Here is an 18,891-nt window from a genome sequence, read left to right on the forward strand (position 1 = left end):
CTATTGTCATGAACCCGAGAAATTCGAAGCCACTAATTTCAAGAAATGATCATTAACTTTCAGAAATCCTCAGAAATTCATATGGATCGCTACAAATTACTTACAAATCTTATGACCGTTCAATAATGCTCTAATAACCTTAAAAAACCTTAAAACCATCAAAACATTTAATTTCATGGAAAGCCTAAACAATCTTGGTTCCTGAGCCTCCAGACATTCTTGGATTCAAGGGCGTAGCCAAGGGGGGCAGGGGGCCGTCGCCCCCCCCCTAAATTGTGGAAAGATTGAACGGGTACTGAAATGAATTCCCTCAAACATGTGCACTTTACTATCCAATCATATACAGAAATAGGTGGTTGAAATTCAAAAGATTCCCAAAACTTATTAGGGCATCCAGGATCCATAATATATGAAAGTTCAAAACAACTCGAAACATTTCAGACTCAATAATTCTCCTTCTAGAAGCTCCCTGGGAACTTCTAAATTCCTACAGAAAGTTATCCACAAATTCCTTTGAAAATCGTTCGAAAATCCTTCTCATGTAATTGTAATTCCTCCTTATCTTTGTTTATTTTTGTCTCTTTGTGTTCTGTGTCGTCTGCATGGTACCGTTTGCTAGCTGTGTAGGGCATAAGCGAGATGGTTGAGTGCAGTGAGTGTGGCATGGGGATCCTGCCCAGTGATTTGCCAATGAGTTGTTCTGGTTGTGGTTGCGCTAAAGTGTACCACTACAAGTGCACATCCATGACTAAATCATTGGCAAAGCTGGTCACGGAGAATGATAATGTTGTGTTTAAGTGTGATAATTGTTTATCAAGCCAGTGTTGTGGCGAGCAGAATGTATTGCTTTCGAACGTCCAAAAGATCGAAGAGGAAATGAAGAAGATTTCTTCTATGTCTGATTCGATCGAGGGCATTCGAGATAACATTGCTGCTCAGGTAAACATCGCGCGGGAAGACGGGGTGGAACACCTGGGGAAAAGGGGGCAAAATGCCTAAATGATGCAGTTAATGGTTTTCAGGACTTAATTGAAATGAATTGAAAAATATGAAAGGATCATTTTTACAATTTGATGCGACCAATAAAGTAGCTGCAATGAATGTGTCACAAGGTACATCAAGATCGTCTTCGGAATCGAATTTGAATCCCAGAGGTAAAAAGCGTAAAGTTCAAGAAGACGTTGATGATGTTTTCAATGAGAATATTAGCTTCGCGGATGTCGTTAAAAAGCACTGGGACTAAAAGTAGTAGTTATAAAGAAATCAAGAAAAGTGTTGCCATTAATGATGTAAGTGGCTCGTAAGACTCGTCCGGTTATTGTGATAAAACCGAAAGAGTCCAATCAAAGTAGCGATGATACTCGCAAGTTTTTGAACAAAAGTTAGATCCAAAACACACAAGATCAGTAACTTTAGAAACGGGAAAGACGGCGCTATTATTGGTTGGTGTGCAACAGGGTATAATGTTAACGCTGTCAAAGAAGGCATTCAAAGCGAATTCGGTGAGAGTTATAACGCTGTTGTCCCATCATCGGTGCCAAGATTGAAAGTGATGGGCATGTCTGATAATTTTCCTTCCGATGACTTCATTCAGATCTTAAAAGATCAGAATGAAGACATCGCTATAAATGATGTTAAAGTCGTTAGGATGTATGAAAATCCACGTTTTAAGTACAACAAGTACAACGTGGTAATTGAAGTCGATAAAGAGACTCATAGTTGTTTGATAACCGCGAAAAAGGTAAACATAAAGTTCGATCGGTGCCTTGTAGTTCCAGAGATTAGCGTTTTGAGGTGTTTCCAGTGTGGAGAATTTGGGCACATGAGTACGGAGTGTAAGAATGACATTGCGTGCTCAAAGTGCAGTGAACGTCACAAGACCTCGGATTGCACGTCAACTGTATTGAAATGTGTCAATTGTTTAAAAATGAATAAGGAACGTAAAATTAATCTGGACGTTAACCACGGGGCATTTAGCACCGAATGTAAAGTTTACAAAAGATTATTTGATCGGAAAAAGAGCAGCTTACGTTTCAATGAATAGCAACCAAGTTCCAGTAGTAATGTGAATAAGTTAAATATTTTGTATTTCAATATTGCTGGGTTATCCACAAACTACGTTGCTTTACGTAAGATTGTGGAGGATACACGTCCGTTTTAGTCTTTCTATCTGAAACACATATTATCGACATTGATGCTTTTGATCAATATAGTATTCCGGGTTACAGTGTGGCTGCTTGTTCGAGACACACTGGCGATGTTGCCACTTATGTCGAAGAATCGGTTCAGTTCAAGCTTCAAATAAACGAAGCTTGTGATGGAAACTAGTTCTTATAGGCATTGCAGTTGTGCGTGGCATGATGGTAGGTAATTATGGTGTTTTGTATCACTCTCCCAGTTCTAATGACCAGCGATTTGTTGAAATTTTTGAAAACTGGTTGGAGAGGTTTCTAGATCATAGCAAATTAAATGTACTCGCTTGCGATTTCAATATCAATTGGTGTGACGTTCATAATTCGAAGCATTTGAGACATTTGGCAGATTTTTTCAACTTAAAACAGAAAGTTTTTTATTATACGCGTATTTCCCGGCACAGTAGAACTTTAATTGATCATGTTTATTCTAATTTTGATTCAGTTAATACTGTTATTAATTGCGATTTAAAAATAACCGATCATGAAACAATAGTAATCAATGTTGATGATAATAAAGGTAATAATAGTAATGTAAATAAATTGAAGTGTTGGAGGAAATATTCGAAACAAGCAGTTTCGAATCTTGTCGAAAGAAACGTGGGTTTTCAAACAAATGGCGGATCTTTGGATCACAAATCAGCTGTTCTCACGAATGTCATAAAACCTGTACCAATCAATTAGTTGAACAAAAGTTTGTATCTCAAAATAATTCGAACAGCTGGTACAATTTAGACCTCTTGCGCCTTAAACGTAAAAGGGATAAGTTGTACAGAAAATTTTGTAGACATAATAGTGATTATCGTTGGAATAGGTACCAGGTTGCGCGTAATAAATATTCGCAACGTTTGAAACGTACGCGATGCGAATATATTCAGAGGAAAATTGATCAACATCAAAACAACAGCAAAGAGTTATGGAAAATATTGAAATCACTTTTGAAACCTAGTACTAGTAAACCGCGGTCCATAACTTTTGATGGCACACTAGAACTATCAGAACAATTAATTGCAGATAAGTTTAACGAATATTTTGTCAGCAGTGTTTCATCGATTAATGCATCTATTGAATTAGTTGATGAACCCGACGAAATCCGACAGCCGATCAATGTTAACTGTAGATTTGAAGGCTTTCACCCAATAACATTGGAAGAATTAAGGAATATTTGCTTCTCGATGGGAAAAACGGCTGGTGTAGATAACGTAAATGCAAAAGTGATACAAGACTGCTTTGATGTCATCGGAGACAGTTTGCTGGACCTAATTAATGAATCTATACAAACTGGGCACGTGCCACAAGTTTGGAAGGAATCCTTGTGATTCCCATACAAAAGTTGCTGGAACGATTAAATCCGAAGAGTTTCGTCCCATCAACATGTTGCACACATTAGAGAAAATTTTAGAACTTGTTATTAAAGGCCAGCTGCTAGAGTATTTAAATAATAATAACTTGCTCATACCGGAACAATCGGGATATCGAGAAGGTCATTCTTGTGAAACCGCATTGAACTTGGTATTGGCTAAATGGAATGAAAAAGTAGAGCAAAAAGATACGATTGTTGCGGTGTTCTTGGATCTAAAACGCGCTTTTGAAACAATTTCTCGGCCCTTATTGTTAAAAACAATTCAGCGCTTTGGAATTTCGGGTTCTGCTTACAAATGGTTTGAAAGCTATTTGAGTGACAGATCTCAACGGACTGCTTTTAACGATTGTGTATCAAGTCCCGTGGAGAACACGCTCGGCGTGCCACAGGGAAGTGTATTAGGGCCTATTTTATTCATTGTACAAATGACATGCGACGAGTCTTACGATTTTGTGATATAAATCTTTTTGCTGATGACACCGTGCTGTTCATTGCAGCTAAAAACCTAGAAGAGGCCGTTTCACGCTTAAACGAAGATTTGCATTCTCTAAGTAGATGGTTGAAATATAAACAGTTAAAATTGAACATAAGTAAAACTAAGTTCATGATAATTTCGCGGAACCGAATAAGTGAAAATGCCTCTGTTATGATTGATCGCGTACGGGAGATTAAATATCTTGGCATGATTATTGATGACAAGCTAATATTTGACAAACATATTGACAATGTTATCAAGAAAATTGCCAAGAAGTATGGAATTCTTTGCCGATTAAAAAACGATTTGACCATTGCTAGTAAAATATTGTTGTATAAATCAATCATCTCTCCTCATCTGGATTTCTGCCCGTCCATCCTATTCTTGGCTAACGGTACACAAATATCGAGATTAAAGCGTTTGCAAAATAAAATAATGCGCTTGATTTTGAGATGCAATAGGTTCACTTCCTCAACTTTTTGTTAGACGCCTTGCAGTGGCTGTCAGTGAAGCAACGCATTGTTTATTTGACTATGGTGTTCATTTTAAAGTAATTAATGGTTTGCTGCCTCGATATTTGTGTGATCGAATTGAAAGAGGAAGTGACATTCATAGATATAATACGAGAAACGCGGTTGATGTAAGAACACCTTTCTTTTTGCATGGTGCTTCACAAAATTCATTGTTCTACAAGGGTGTAAATGTTTTCAATTCGATGCCTACACACATCAAACGTGCAGCGACACTAGCACAGTTCAAGAGACAATGTATTTCACACGTCAAAGCTGCATTTTAGACAGCTACTCGACAATTTTTAGCATTAACTAATTTAAGTTTTGACGAAGTTTTACCCAACGGATACTTTTGTGTGTTTTATTTTTATTTTATTTATTGTTTTTGGGGCATTAACGACTACAACGATCGCCTCGATGATGATGATGGTTTTTTACTTTATTGACGTAATTATTAATTTAACTTTTCTTTGTGTAGTCTACAAGAGTTTGAGCCTCGCGCGCGAAATACAGGTATAAATTATTTCAAATTTAATTTTCGTGTGCCACATTTTGATCTGTTTGAATGATTAGGAGTGAATGACTTTTGTATGGTTACTGCTGAAAGAGTTTTGAATGTTCGATATAGCTATCCAGTAGATTGTTTCACGGTTAAACTGAAACTTTTGATATCGACGGAGCGGTATCACAAGTGTTGGTGCCTGTATTGTCGAGAATCATGAATACTATAGATACATACTAGTTGTTGAGCGAAAATTGACTTGATACGCGATTCCTGGTGAAACTTTTGAAATCTGTGCGAGAGGTATCACAAGTTTTGCATTTTCATAGAGCTGTATGTATCACTACTGATGTTTTAGCAAGATTGCGGTTTTGGAAAGATCAGTTTTTTAAATTTATATTTTTTGCTGTATAGTGATGTAAAATATTCAAATTTATATCTGTCATAAGAAATCGGATCGTTTTTCTTTTTGGAAATCCGATTAAATGCATATCAATTAATTATCTTAAAGATAACTCGTCTAGCTCAAACCCTTGTAGGGGTATGTGGCGGGACCATCATCATCATCATCATCATCATCATTATCTAGAAACCCCCACTAATTTTTTTTAGGAAATTCACGAGAAAATTCCTTGAAAATTTCTTTTCTTCTCTCCAAGATTTACTTCTAGATATTTCTTCGGCTATTCTCTCTTCAGGAAGAATCCAGCATTTCCTTCATGAATGCATTCGAGAGTTCCGTCAAGAATACATACGGAATCTCTTCCCAAAATTCTACCAGAAGTTTCTTCAAAGATTTATGACAGAAATCCTCCGATTTATCTCCATAATTTAACTTGTAAATCTGTAAGAAATTCCTTCGGAAATTCTCCGGGCATTCCTCTCGGAACTCTTCCTTTAATTCCTCCGGGATTACTTCCAGGAAATTTTCCCGGAAATACCTCCAAACATTCAATAGCGAAATCATCTAGCATTCCAATCTGGAATTCTTTTTGCAATTACTTCAGAATATCCTTCAAGAAATCCTCTAGAAATATCTTCATGAATTTCTCCTGGAATTCGTCCAAGTATTTCCCCAGAAATTCTTACAGGTATTTTTTCGGGAGTTTCTTCAGGTACTTCTCCAGGAATTCCTTCAGGAATTTCTCCGGGAGATTTTCCGCGGAAGTGTACTAGAATTCCTTCCGGACTTCACTCGGAATTTACTCGGATATCTGCCAAGAGTTCTTCCACAAATTTCTTCGGAACAATCCGCAGGGATTTTCTTCAGCAATTCATCTGGGAATGCTTTCAGGATTTCACCTGGGAATTTCTCTATTAATTCCTTCTGGTATTTTTCTGGGAATTTCTTCAGATATTTTTTCGGAAATTTCTTTAGGAACTTCCCTAAGAATTATTTCAGGACTTCCATATGGGAATTCCTCCAGAAGTGCTTGTGAGAGTTCCTCCGGGAGTTTTGCCAAGAAAATCTCCGATAATACCTCCAGGAACTTCACAGGGAATTCCTGGACGATATTTGGCAGGAATTTCACGGGAAATGGGATTTCGGAAGTTCCTTCAGAAATATTTTTTCTTCCTCTAGGGTATTCCACCGGATGTTCCTCTGAAGTTCCACCAGTAGTTCCTTCGGGAATTCAATCAGGCTTTCTTCCAGGAATTCATTTAGCATTTCTTTAGGCATTTATCTACAAATTCCTCCAGAAGTTCCTCGGAGAATTTCTCTGGGAGTTCTTACGGGAATTCCTCCGGGAGGTTCTTTTAAGAATTCTTCCAGGAGTTCCTCCTGGAATTCTTACGGAAGTTCCTTTGGGAGTTCATCCTAGAATTCTTACGAGAGTTCCTCCAGGATTTCCTCCGGAAATTCTTCCTGTAGTTCTTCAATAAATTCCTCCAGAAGTTCCACCGGCAGTTCCTCCGAGAATTCCTCTAAAAACTTCTCCGGAAATTCCTATAGAAAATCCCCCAGGAGTTCATCCGGAAATTAATCTGGGAGTTTCTTTTCAGAGAAACACCGGAGAAACTGCCGGTGAAACTCCCGAAGAGATTCTCGTAGAAACTACTGGTGGATCTCCCGGAGGAATTCCCGAAGGAACTGCCGGAGGAGCTCCCGTAAGATCTCCCGTAAGAACTCCCGGAGGAATTTCAGGAGGAGCTCCTAGAAGAATTCCTAGAGGGCGTCCCGGATAAGCTCCCAGAGAAACTATCGGAAGAACTTCCGGGAGAATTTTCAAAGGAACCCCGGGGAAACTACCAGAAGCATTCTCGGAATTAAGAGAATTCATCTTATAGACAAATCTCGTCTAGCTGAAACCTTTGTTGGGGTTTGTAGCTGGACCATCATCATCATCAGAGGACCTCCCTGAGGAGCTCGCAGAGAAATTCTCGGAGGAGCTTCTGGTGGAAAATCTATATAAATTCCTGAAGAAGCCTAAATAAATTCCAATTCTGCCGAAATTCCCGGAAGAATTTTCAGACGAACTGCCGATAGAACTACCGGAATAATTCTCGAAGGAAATCCTAGAGAAATTCTTGGTGGAAATGCCGGTGAAAGTCCTGGAAGAATTTCAGGAGGAATTTTCGGAGAAACTCCTGGATGATCTCCCAGTGAAAATCTTGAAGTTTCCACCGAGAATTCCATTGTTGATTTCATTTTCGGTATAATTTCTGTATAAATTTCCGGTGGAATTCCTGGAGAAATTCTTTCAAATTTTCACAAGAAATTATTCGAAACAATTCACGGAAAATTTTATGGAATTTACACAAGAAATTCGAAGATTTTTCGTGAAATTCTCAGGAATGTTTACTGGCAATTCTGCGGAATTTCCACGGAATATTCTTATTCTTAAAAATTATGGGAAATAGCACGAAATTATTTGAATTATTGCAGGGAATTCTGCAGAACTTATAAAGAAGTTCGTGAAGATTTTCTTGGAGTAAATAATGGTGGGATTTTCGGATCAATTCCCGGCAAAATTTTTGGTGGAATTCCTGAAGACACTGCCGAAGAAGTTGCTGGAGGCATTCCTAAACAATCCCTGATAGAATTTCGGATAGAATGCCAGGAGCAATTGTCGAAGGAATTCCTGGAGAAAGCTTGCATATTGATTTTTCTGCCTATTTTATAATAAATATTATTTCCGAGAGGATTTGTTTGAATTCAGATGTATGGTTCTAGTTTTCTTAAACTTATGGAAGAATGCAGGATTTTTATAATAATTGTTATAGACGATTTTAAATTCTTTCTGAATACTAAGTTCGATAATATGGTTCTCACTTTATTTAAAAATATCTGATGAGCAATAAATCACGCATTTTAAAATCCATTATTGTTTTAATCATTATTGTTTCGATTTGGTTTTGATTTGGTTTCATGTATTAATATTCATGTGTTTTTTATAAAACTACGATTTAGAAGACCAAAAAAGTTGCCCCCCCCCCTTCTCGAAATCCTGGCTACGCCCTTGCTTGGATTAAAAATACTTAAAAAACTTCTTGAATTAAAAATCCTTTCGAACTGTCAGGAGACTTTTTGAAAAGAATACTTGCTTTGAAATTCCGGATACCTTCACGATTATCAGTTAAACCTTAATTTAATTTTGAAATAATTAGTTTGAATAAATTTGTTGGTAGTAAAACTGGAAAAGTTTTTGTTCAAAGGTGTGTAGCATATATGTTTTCCTGCATTTTAAGCGGGAAATGAAATACTTTCATGGTTTTGATATCGAAACTACATCACCGACATTATATTATGCCTATAACGGACTACCATCACAACATCACGAAAATCTGCGACGTGGGCTTTCAAAGCATCCAAGAGTTTAAAAATGATCAGATTGCATGCTTCATCATGTTTGTTATTAGAGCATTATATTTTTTTTTACAAATTTGAGTTTTGCTCGACGGAATGTGACTGACTTGCGATTACTTTCCTCATTGAGATGAAAAGTAATCGCAAGTCAGTCACATTGCGATTTCCAACACGGCAAGTGAGTTTTTCACTTTGTCGCCACTACGATCCATTAAATATTAAAACAATCTTTGGTGTGTGATGTTTAGAGCTGATTAAAATTACTTAAACACAATTTTTGACGAGAAAAATTACAAAAACTTTGCAAGCAGTTTTCTCATTTGCACGTTTTTCCAGATGTGCTCGACTTGCGGTTAGCGGCATTGTAAGTCAGAAGTAGAAATGTGATACAATATGGGCCACAGTACCTGCAATGAGCGATCTGATAAATAGTTTTGGATCAGTTTAATAATGTATACAGGAAAATTAAAATTCATCAATTTTACAATCAAACCTTCATGCTAAACAAAGAAAAGAATAGCAACTCCAGTCGAATATCCTCCAGATTTGTTGAGTCGAATCAAATTCGTAACTCTTAATAACTGATGAGTGGTTGAATGCCCATTACGAAAACCAAATCGCTCATCAGCAAAAATAGAATTGTCATTAATATGAACCAGAATGATGGATAAAATAATCTTTTAAAACAGTTTGCTTGTCGAAGAAAGCAAACTGATTGAGCGATAACTAGAAGCCTCAGCTGGGTTTTTGTCCGGCTTCGAAATTGGAACAACTTTGGCGTTTTTTCATTTATCAGGGAAATATGCCAATTGAAAAAAAAATGCTAAATAAATTAACCAAAAAGGATAAAAAGCTCTCATGAAGTTTTTTGATAAGTATGTAGAAAATACCATCATCACCCGGGGCTTTCATATTTTTAAATTTTCTATTAATAGATCTCACTTCATCCTCCCAACGGAGGGTCAAAAACATTCTCTCGATTGAGAATATTTTCGAACCTCCGTGTAACCTGATCCTCAATTGGACTAGTGAGACCTAGACTAGAGACCTAGAAAATATGGGCACTCTCAAACTGCTTTGTTTTTGAGCCTTTTCGCCATTTGTTGATAAAATTTTATTTCCCTCATTAAGCGCTGGAATTGGCTTTTGGCTTTTGAGGTTTTTTTTTAATTAATTTTCCTTAATTTCCAAAAGGGTTTCGAACTGGGATCTAACTTTGAAACATTATTCTTAAAATTGGTATTTCTCAGAATAGCAAAACGATTTTTAATTTCATTTTGCAAAATCTCGCCAAAAAACTTTCAGCGTGGGATCGCGAGTTCTTTGATATTGCCTTCGCGTCACATATTCAAGACGGATCAGTAGCTGAAGATCGTCGTCAATAATAATGGAGTTGAATTTAATTTCACTTTTAGGAATTGCAATGCCTCTGGCTTCGACAATTAAATTTGTCAAAGATACGAGAGCATTATCAATATCACTTTTGGTATTGAGAGGAATATCATCATCAAAATTCCTATCGATATACATTTTATATAAATTTCAATCAACTCTATGATAGTTAAAAGTTGAGCTGTTTGGATTATGAATAGATTATTGTGTGATTTCAAACGTCACAGGATGGTTATCTGAGTTAAAGTCAGCATGAGTTGCCAATTGGCCACACAGCTGACTTGAATCAGTTAAAACCAAATCAATTGTCAAGTGGATGAAAAACAAGTTGGGCCATTGGAATATTAAATAGTATAATATCCCGCAGAACAATCTTCAACTAAAATTTTACCGTTTGAATTGGTTTGAGCATTATTCCATGAACGGTGTTTGGCATTGAAGTCGCCAATTACGAAGAATTTATATTTGTTGCGAGTTAGTATTTGAAGATTAGCGTTCAACAAAATCTTTTGCTGCCCATTGCATTGAAAAAGCAAATAGGCTGCAATTAAGGAAAATTGTCCAAAATTTGTTTCAACAGAAACTACCAAGGTTTCAAAACATTGGTTTCGAACGAAGAAAATGTTTTATGTTTGATACGTCTATTAATGAATATACTGTTCAATATAGCGCTCGAGGAAGCGATTAGGAGAGCTGATGTGCAAAGAAGCGGTACCATTATCACAAAATCGCATATGCTCCTGGGATTTGCGGACGCTATCGATATTATCGGAATTGCCGTGCCGTGGAAGAGGCTTTTGCGCCTTTTAAGAGGGAGACAACGAGGATTGGACTCACGATCAATACCAGCAAAACGAAGTACATGGTAGCTGGCAATCAACGTGGGTTCATTAGTGGTGGTGGTAGCGAAATGGTGCTGGATGGTGATAAATTTGAAGTGGTAGAAGAATTTGTGTATCTTGGAACATTAGTGACGTGCGATAATGATGTTACCCGCGAGGTGAAAAGGCGTATTGCAGCTGCAAATAGGGCTTATTACGGACTTCATAACCAGCTTAAGTCCCGTAGTCTGCAAACAAAAACAAAACTCGTTATAATGGAAATGTGTACATTATGAACTGTTAGGAAGTTGAATAATTCATCTTCCTTGCCCTTCAAAAAGCGGGCATTCCCATTTAAAATGATCAAAGAATTATTTGAATCCATTAAAACGAAGTCCAATAACATTTTTTGAGTAAATTTGATACTAACCTGAACAGCTTCAGTTCTGATATTTTCTTTGAACACTGCATCAATCATGTGATGCAATTGTTCATTTAGAAAATCAAAGTCGGATGCAGACATGCAGACATCATTCATCGTCGGTAAATTTTCAGAAATGAAATTTTGCCTGCCTGCAGCGATGCTTGCATAGGTAGGCATGTTTGAAAAATTAGAATTCGACGAACTGTTCGTTACCCGGTGAGAGGTAGGAGCAAAATTTGTTCGTTGATTGTGGTGGGTATGAATTGCTCGACCGGCAAATGATTGCGGATTTTGAGCGTTTGTAATATGTTTACCCGGCGAATCTGGGATCCTATTGGAATTTCCCGTCATCAATTTTGCACGGGAATTCAAAACTTTTTTGCGTGAAGGGCATTCCCAGAAATTGGATTTATGATTGCCCCCACAATTGGCACATTTCAATTTATTGGAATCTTCTCTTACAGGCCAGGCGTCCTTGGCATGAGAGGTTTCACCACAACCCATTAGCATACATGTAGCAATGTTTAGTTCCGTGACCCCACTTTCGTCACTTACGGCACTGAGTGGAGTTTTGGAAATTTCCCCCAGGCCTACGTAAATGTTCCCATGTAACACGGGCATGGGACATAATACAGGCCTTTTCCAAACTTTTCATATTATTTAGTTCACTTTTGTTAAAGTGAACTAAATAAAATTCTTGAGAAATACCCCTCTGGGAAGCGAAAAAAACCAGAGCGAAATTTCTTTTTTTCATTTTAATTACTTGGACTGGTGAAAATCCAAGTAATTGAGAAATTTCAATTTTAATCTCATCCAGTGATTTATCATCACTGGGGAGACCTTTCAAGACGACTTTGAACAATCGCTCAGTTTTGTCGTCGTATGTGAAGAATTTATGCCGTTTCTCAGTTAAATAATGAAGAAGGCGTTTACGATCTTCCAAGATCCCGGCAAAATGCGGTAGTCACCCTTCCTGGCAATCTGAAATGAAACCTTGATCCACTGAAGGTTCAAAATCTCATTCCTAAAGCCAGAAAATTCGGCAACAGATACCACAATTGGCGGAATCCTTTGCTTTTTCGCATGGATCGAACCACCTGGGCTAGAGGTAGATTCGATTTGCTCAATTTCGTCATGAATCAAATCGAAGTGATTGCTCAGTTCGATAGGAGAAGAATTATTTTATTTCCAATGTTAGAGTCTCCAGCTTCCTTCTATTTTTTTCACGCTTTGACAGGACGGTCTTGAAACCTTGTTTCTTAGAAGGAAGTGGAGAATTCATAGACTCACCCTTCCTCTTGTTTTTCCCTTCTAAGAGGTTTTTTTTTCCACAACGGTGTCCCTGCAGGATTACCACCGCTTGTCGGAATTTTACTTTCGCAAACGGGTCCAAGCAAAGATCGTAACGGGATCAGTATGTACAAATAGCGCTGAGAAGCACTGTTAAAATTAAAATAGCTCGGGTAGTATAAAAAAAACTCCCTCCAGCAAAGAGAAAATAGAACCGCACTGCACGAAAGCACGATGCGGTCTGGCGGCTTCTGATGGATTACTTTAACACTAATTTATTGTCTTTGAATTTATCCAAGACAAAGTACATGTTGTTTCATTCCCTTCGGAAAAAATTGATCCACATGCGAATCTTTCAGTTGGGTCGACTGATATAGACAAAGTTTTTAATTTGAAATATTTAGGACTTAATTTAGATCCTGTCCTTTCATGGGTAAATCATGTAGATAGCGTGCAAAGAAAAATTTCGTCCCTGTGTGGCTTAATATATCGTGTGAGACAATTTGTTCCTAGAAGTGCACTGCTGAAATTTTATTTTGGGTGCATTCATTCCCACCTTCAATACCTCATTATTGTTTGGGGGCATGCTTGTAAATCTAAAGTTCTACAAAATAGATGCATAAAAATCGTATTTTCTTTACCACCTTTGATCCTTACACTTCAACTATATACGCAGCTTCCACACAACTTGACACAACCTTCAAGGAGTCACGAGCACAATACAAGACATGCCAATAATTTGTTGAGATGTAGAGCTTTAAGTAGCGTCGGTCAAATGCGAATATCATTCTACGGGCCTTCTGTATACAATATAATTCCAGAGCGATTTAAATTAATTAATAATAAATTATTGTTCAAATCCAATTTGAAACGTTATTACAGATCCAAAATCAGTTAATTTTGAATCTAAATTACATATTGCCAGAATCAGGGCCGGATTTAAGGGGGGGCGGGGTCCGTGGCGCCGGCCCCCCACAAATCTTTTTCTTCTTTTTGGCATTACATCCCCACACTGGGACAGAGCCGCCCCGCAGCTTAGTGTTCATCAAGCACTTCCACAGTTATTAACTGCGAGGTTTCTAAGCCAGGTTACCATTTTTGCATTCGTATATCATGAGGCTAGCACGATGATACTTTTATGCCCAGGGAAGTCGAGACAGTTTCCAATCCGAAAATTGGCTAGACTGGCACCGGGAATCGAACCCAGCCACCGTCAGCATGTATATTATGTACCAAAACCAACCTTTTTTGTACATTTTGGGGCCCCCACACACTGTCGGCCCCGGGGCCCCCTTCTCGCTAAATCCGGCCCTGGCCTGAATAATCTCCGAATAACTACCTTTCCTGACCTTATCATATTAAAGTTAAGTTTTGGATATGATTTTTTTTTTGTAATCTTAAATATTGGGATCCCTTTAAAGAAACACAGTTCTACTGAAAATCCCTCGATTAGCTTATTTTTGTTCAGGTTCACCACTTCCGCCACACACAAATATTTTATGTTTGTATGTTATTTGTAATTGTTTTGTTCTGTCCTAGAAGAGTCCACTGCCAGGGGGCTAGAAAAACGAAGAGCTTTTTGGTGTGGGGGTAGCGGTGAGCCATATATACAAAAAATAGCTTCGGGTAGTATAAAAAATTTCCTTCAGCAAAGAGAAAATAGAACCCCACAGCACGAAAGCACGATGCGGTCTGCCCGAAAAAAGTATAAAATGAATACTTGAGACACTTCCAAGTAAATGTTTTTTTTTACAAAAAAAGGATTCATGTAGGAACACGTATTTCCAGAGAAGCTTTTGTGGGAATATTTATGAGCGTTTTCAAAGACATCTAGAAAAAAACTGGTGCACTTTTTCAAAAATCACCGAAAACCTCTTGTGCAATATATGGACTTCTTAAGACCCAGGGCCGGATTTAGCACGGCCCCCATAAATCTTATGTATCAAAACCAACCTTTTTTGTACATTTTGGGGCCCCCACAAGCTGTCGGCCCCGGGGCCCCCTTCCGGCTAAATCCGGCCCTGTTAAGACCCCCAAAACATTAACTCATCAACATTCAATATGTATTTCTTAAAACATGCTATCTCCTTCGATCGGAAACCTGTTAAGCAACAAAGATTATCACCAGCTATTATGGATCCCATTCAAGTATTATAACATTCATCGCTTTCTCCTAAATAGCAATTTTCAAAGTTCACAGAGCGTAGAAAAAAGTCATCAAAAAGTTCGCTAAACTTTCGCCACGGATAGACATAGGGGAAAAACTGTATTTCGGCAATAGGTTGTTGCCTTGCCTTTCACCGTTGAAACAATGAGTTCGTAAATAAATTCAGGTTCAACCTAGATCATATCTAGGTACATCGTCCATTCTCCAGTAAGTGAAATGGCCTATTTACAGCAGGTCAAATATCGAACAAATAATATTCCTATCATTGTTGCCCGGGATACGACACCTGTCAGGAATGTCTATCTGCACCCTATACACAGCATGACTAGTGCCAGGGCAGACGTTCAATCACTTTCCCGAGATAAACTCTAAATTTTCCAATTCCATCCACACTAACGCCTCTTCAACTCGAACATATGAACACTCACACCACACGGTCATCATCGGGATTGTGCAGTGCCCGTCGATGTGCTTCCTCATTGTTATATCCTTGCGCCGATTGCACGAGCTCTATTATACAGAACCAGATGGAGCAGATAACATTCTCAATTGAGACGAGGATTATTTTTCTAAACGATGTGTTCTCAGCCCTACTCGATATGTAGCAAAGCGAAATGGGATTCCTATCAGTTTTCCACACTTTTTTTCACGGATATTTTTCTTTTCTCTGGTGTTTCACTGTTGTGATAGCGTTGTGTGTGAATTGTTATTCTGGTACTGGATCTGTATATTTTTGAAGTTCGATCTGAATATCAATTCTAGGTTGAAATAAACTTCAAATTGAAGCAATTTACCCGTTTTTTAATCTATATAAAAATGTAAAATAAATCCGTTCAGACAATAATCATGTAATTGTAATTCCATAAAAATTGATGTTTCACTCACTTATCCATGATATACTTGTAGATCCCACTGAGCGTCAATCGTTGATTCGGAGCACTGCTGATTGCCATCGCAATCAATGCAATGTAGGAAAAGGGTGGCTTTTCCGGCCGATGGGCCGCTTTCAGAAACGAAAACGGCAACGACCACTGGTTTAATCCAAAGTATGCCGAACCTGCAAATCCGACACTCGCAGCACTTGCTTCCATAGGAAAATATCTTCCATTTTGCGCGAACAACGATAATTCCTGATTAATACTGTGTATCTGATCCAACGCGGCGGCATACGAACTGTAAGGCAACATTGTCCTCCACCAAGTCACACGCGCTTGCGTAAAATACCAAAATCTCGAAACCGATTCTCCGTCTTCCGAACCGCGCGACAACCAATTAGTGACTAACTGGTGGAAAACGATCATCCGGAGATCCTTGCGATCTCGCTCAGTCGGTCTATTTGTTTAACAGACGCGGAAAAACAGTAACATCATTTCCCGAGCACGCAACGGCATCATCGAACGCTGTAGCTGTGGAACACACTCATCCACTTTCCACGGTTTTCCTTCTGGACCACAATAAACACGCGGCCAGGCAGAAGCTGCCACAGCCGAAGCAGCTTGCTTTATTTATGTTTTACACTACATTGAGAGTAATAAAAACAAAAACGCCGAAAAGTCGGTAAACCTCGAACGCTCTTTGTTATTGCGCTGCTGATGATGGTTCCTTCTCCCGAGAGTACACAGCTTCCGCGCGCGGCGCGCATGCATTTCTCCGAGTTTACTTAGCGGGATACGCATGTGTAGTGAGGGAAAATTGTCTGTTTAAAAACATAATAACTATTCGCTTTACGACTTTTCTCCGTAACTGACATTTTATCCTTTTCCCCGTTTTGATCGTTCGTACTAGGCAAAGTATTGGAATTTAACTAGCACACGTGGAACTCTGAGGGTCATTATCATATCTGATAAAGTTTCGACATGCATAATAAGGGTCTTGTAATCAATGTTAAAATCCACGCAATGTAATGGTGGTATTGGTCCCCAGTAACCGCTTATGAAACCCAATTCCATAAAAAAATCTTGGACACAGTAAGTTTTTAATCAATGGGCACATAACCAAGATAATCACAAAAAACAATTCTATACTTGTTAGCTTCCTGCGATGCCACTCTGCACAATTCGACGATGTCCAGCGGTTATCAACACTTGGTTCGGAAGTCCATTCCTCCAAATTTCCATGGGACATTCTTCGAAACTTTCACGAAAAATTTTATCAAAAAAAAAGTCGGAAAAATTTTCGAAATTTCGAGCTTTATCAGGAATTTTTTTCCAGTATTTGCTCGGAAAATGTATCAGAATACTATGGATAATTGTTTGGAAAAATCTTTGGCATTTTCTAGAGAAATTCATCTAACTTTCTTGGTAAAATTCTTCAGAATTTCCTCAACAAACTCTTCGCAATTTCCGAGGGAAATTCTTCGAGGAGCAAGTTGGTGCAGTGCGTGTTTTATTCGTCGGGAAAATAATAAAAAATCTATTTTTGATTCTAGGTGGCTAATGGGCTTGTATTGCGCTTTGCTCCGGCCGAAACAAGCGCGATCTTCAATAGTTTGCAGTAACCATCAAGCTAGTAAGTACAGAGTGCTGCGCGTCCAATCGGTCGTCCAAAACGCGGTTCTCCTCAGTTTTCATATGCCACCAGGCATCCATGTTTTAACTTTTTACTCGTCGCGAGACAGCGTATTAGCGTTATTTCCCATCCCATAGATCGCTTCATTTACCAAAGTGAATCCAGATAAAATATGCTACACAACTAACACAATACCACATCCCAAAACAATCGTGGAGTTGCAGAGGTGTTTTCGGTCTCTAGTAGCAACGAGAGCCGGACTAACAATCCCTCCCTTCCTATATGACCGTAAGGACGTGGCCGGCGCCGTTATTGACTTTAACTATTTGAGCTCCCGAAACGTGTACATTGAGAATGGGTAACTAATCCCAAGCCCCATTTATTGTATTCTCTGTACAATTGCGCAAGTTCTAGTCAATCACGGAGTAGGAATTGTGCGGTCATAATGCTCATGCTCATGCAATTTCCGAGCGAAGTTCTCCGAAATTTTCTAGATTATTCGGAATTTTTTTGGTTGATCTTCAGAATTTCTTCAGGAAATTTTTCGGAATATCCACGGGAAACTCTTCGGAATTTTATCGGAAAATTCTTCAGAATTTCTTAGGAAAATTATCCTAAATTTCGAAAATAGCTCTTGAAATTCAAATAAAATTCCGGTGGATTTTTTTCGGAGCATACTCGGAAAACTCTTTCTCTAAAAATTCTTCGGAATTTCTTCGGAAAAATCTTCGGAATTTTCTAGGGAAATCAGAATTTCATCAGGAAACACATTAAAATTCTTAGGGAAATTCTTCTGATTTTTTTCATGGATATTTTTTTATAATATCCTCAGAAAAATTATCAAAACTTTTACTAGAAATTGTTCGGAATAAGGCCGGAAAATTCTTTGGAATTTCCTCGGGAAAATCTCCGGAATCATCTCGGGAAATTCTTGGGAGTTTCCTCGAAAAGATATCCATTTTCGGCTAATTCTTTGAAATTTCTTCGGAAAATTCTTCGGATTTTTCTCGAGAAATTCTTTGAAATTTCCTTGCGCTTATTTTTCTCGGGAAAAGGTTCGGAATATGCCATTGAAGTTTTTACTCGGAAATTCCTTCGTAATTTTCTTCGAAACCCTCCAAATTTTATTCGGAGAGCTCATCTCAAATTCTTCGAAAAAATATTTGATTTTTTTTTTCGAAAAACTGTTTGAACAACTCTGAAAGATCTTCGGAATTTCTTTGGAAAATCCTAAAATAAAATGGCATTTTATCAGGAAATTCATCAAATTTTTCTCGGTAAAAAGCTTTGGAATATTCTCGAGAAATTGTTCGAAACTAGTCCGGGAAATTTTTCATAATTTGCTCGGGAAATTTTTCGGAACTTCCTCGGGAAAATTTTCTGATTTGTCTCAAAAAACTCAAAGCTGTAACCCAATCGGGTTGTACGCAAAGGTGA

The 18,891-nt window shown here is 38.1% G+C and overlaps 1 protein-coding gene across 1 annotated transcript in view; it reads right to left on the bottom strand.

Moving 5' to 3' along the window:
- Positions 1–16,504, bottom strand: part of LOC134210658 (uncharacterized) — a 35,726-nt gene extending 19,222 nt beyond the window's left edge. Inside the window, exon 1 of the mRNA XM_062686837.1 lies at positions 15,832–16,504. Within this exon, the coding sequence (XP_062542821.1) occupies positions 15,832–16,247 (416 nt within the window). The 5' untranslated portion in view covers positions 16,248–16,504. The remainder of the gene's footprint in view (positions 1–15,831) is intronic.
- Between the last annotated feature and the right edge of the window lie 2,387 nt (positions 16,505–18,891).

The sequence above is a fragment of the Armigeres subalbatus genome, chromosome 2, assembly GCF_024139115.2.
Source record: "Armigeres subalbatus isolate Guangzhou_Male chromosome 2, GZ_Asu_2, whole genome shotgun sequence".
Taxonomy (NCBI): Eukaryota; Metazoa; Arthropoda; class Insecta; order Diptera; family Culicidae; genus Armigeres; species Armigeres subalbatus.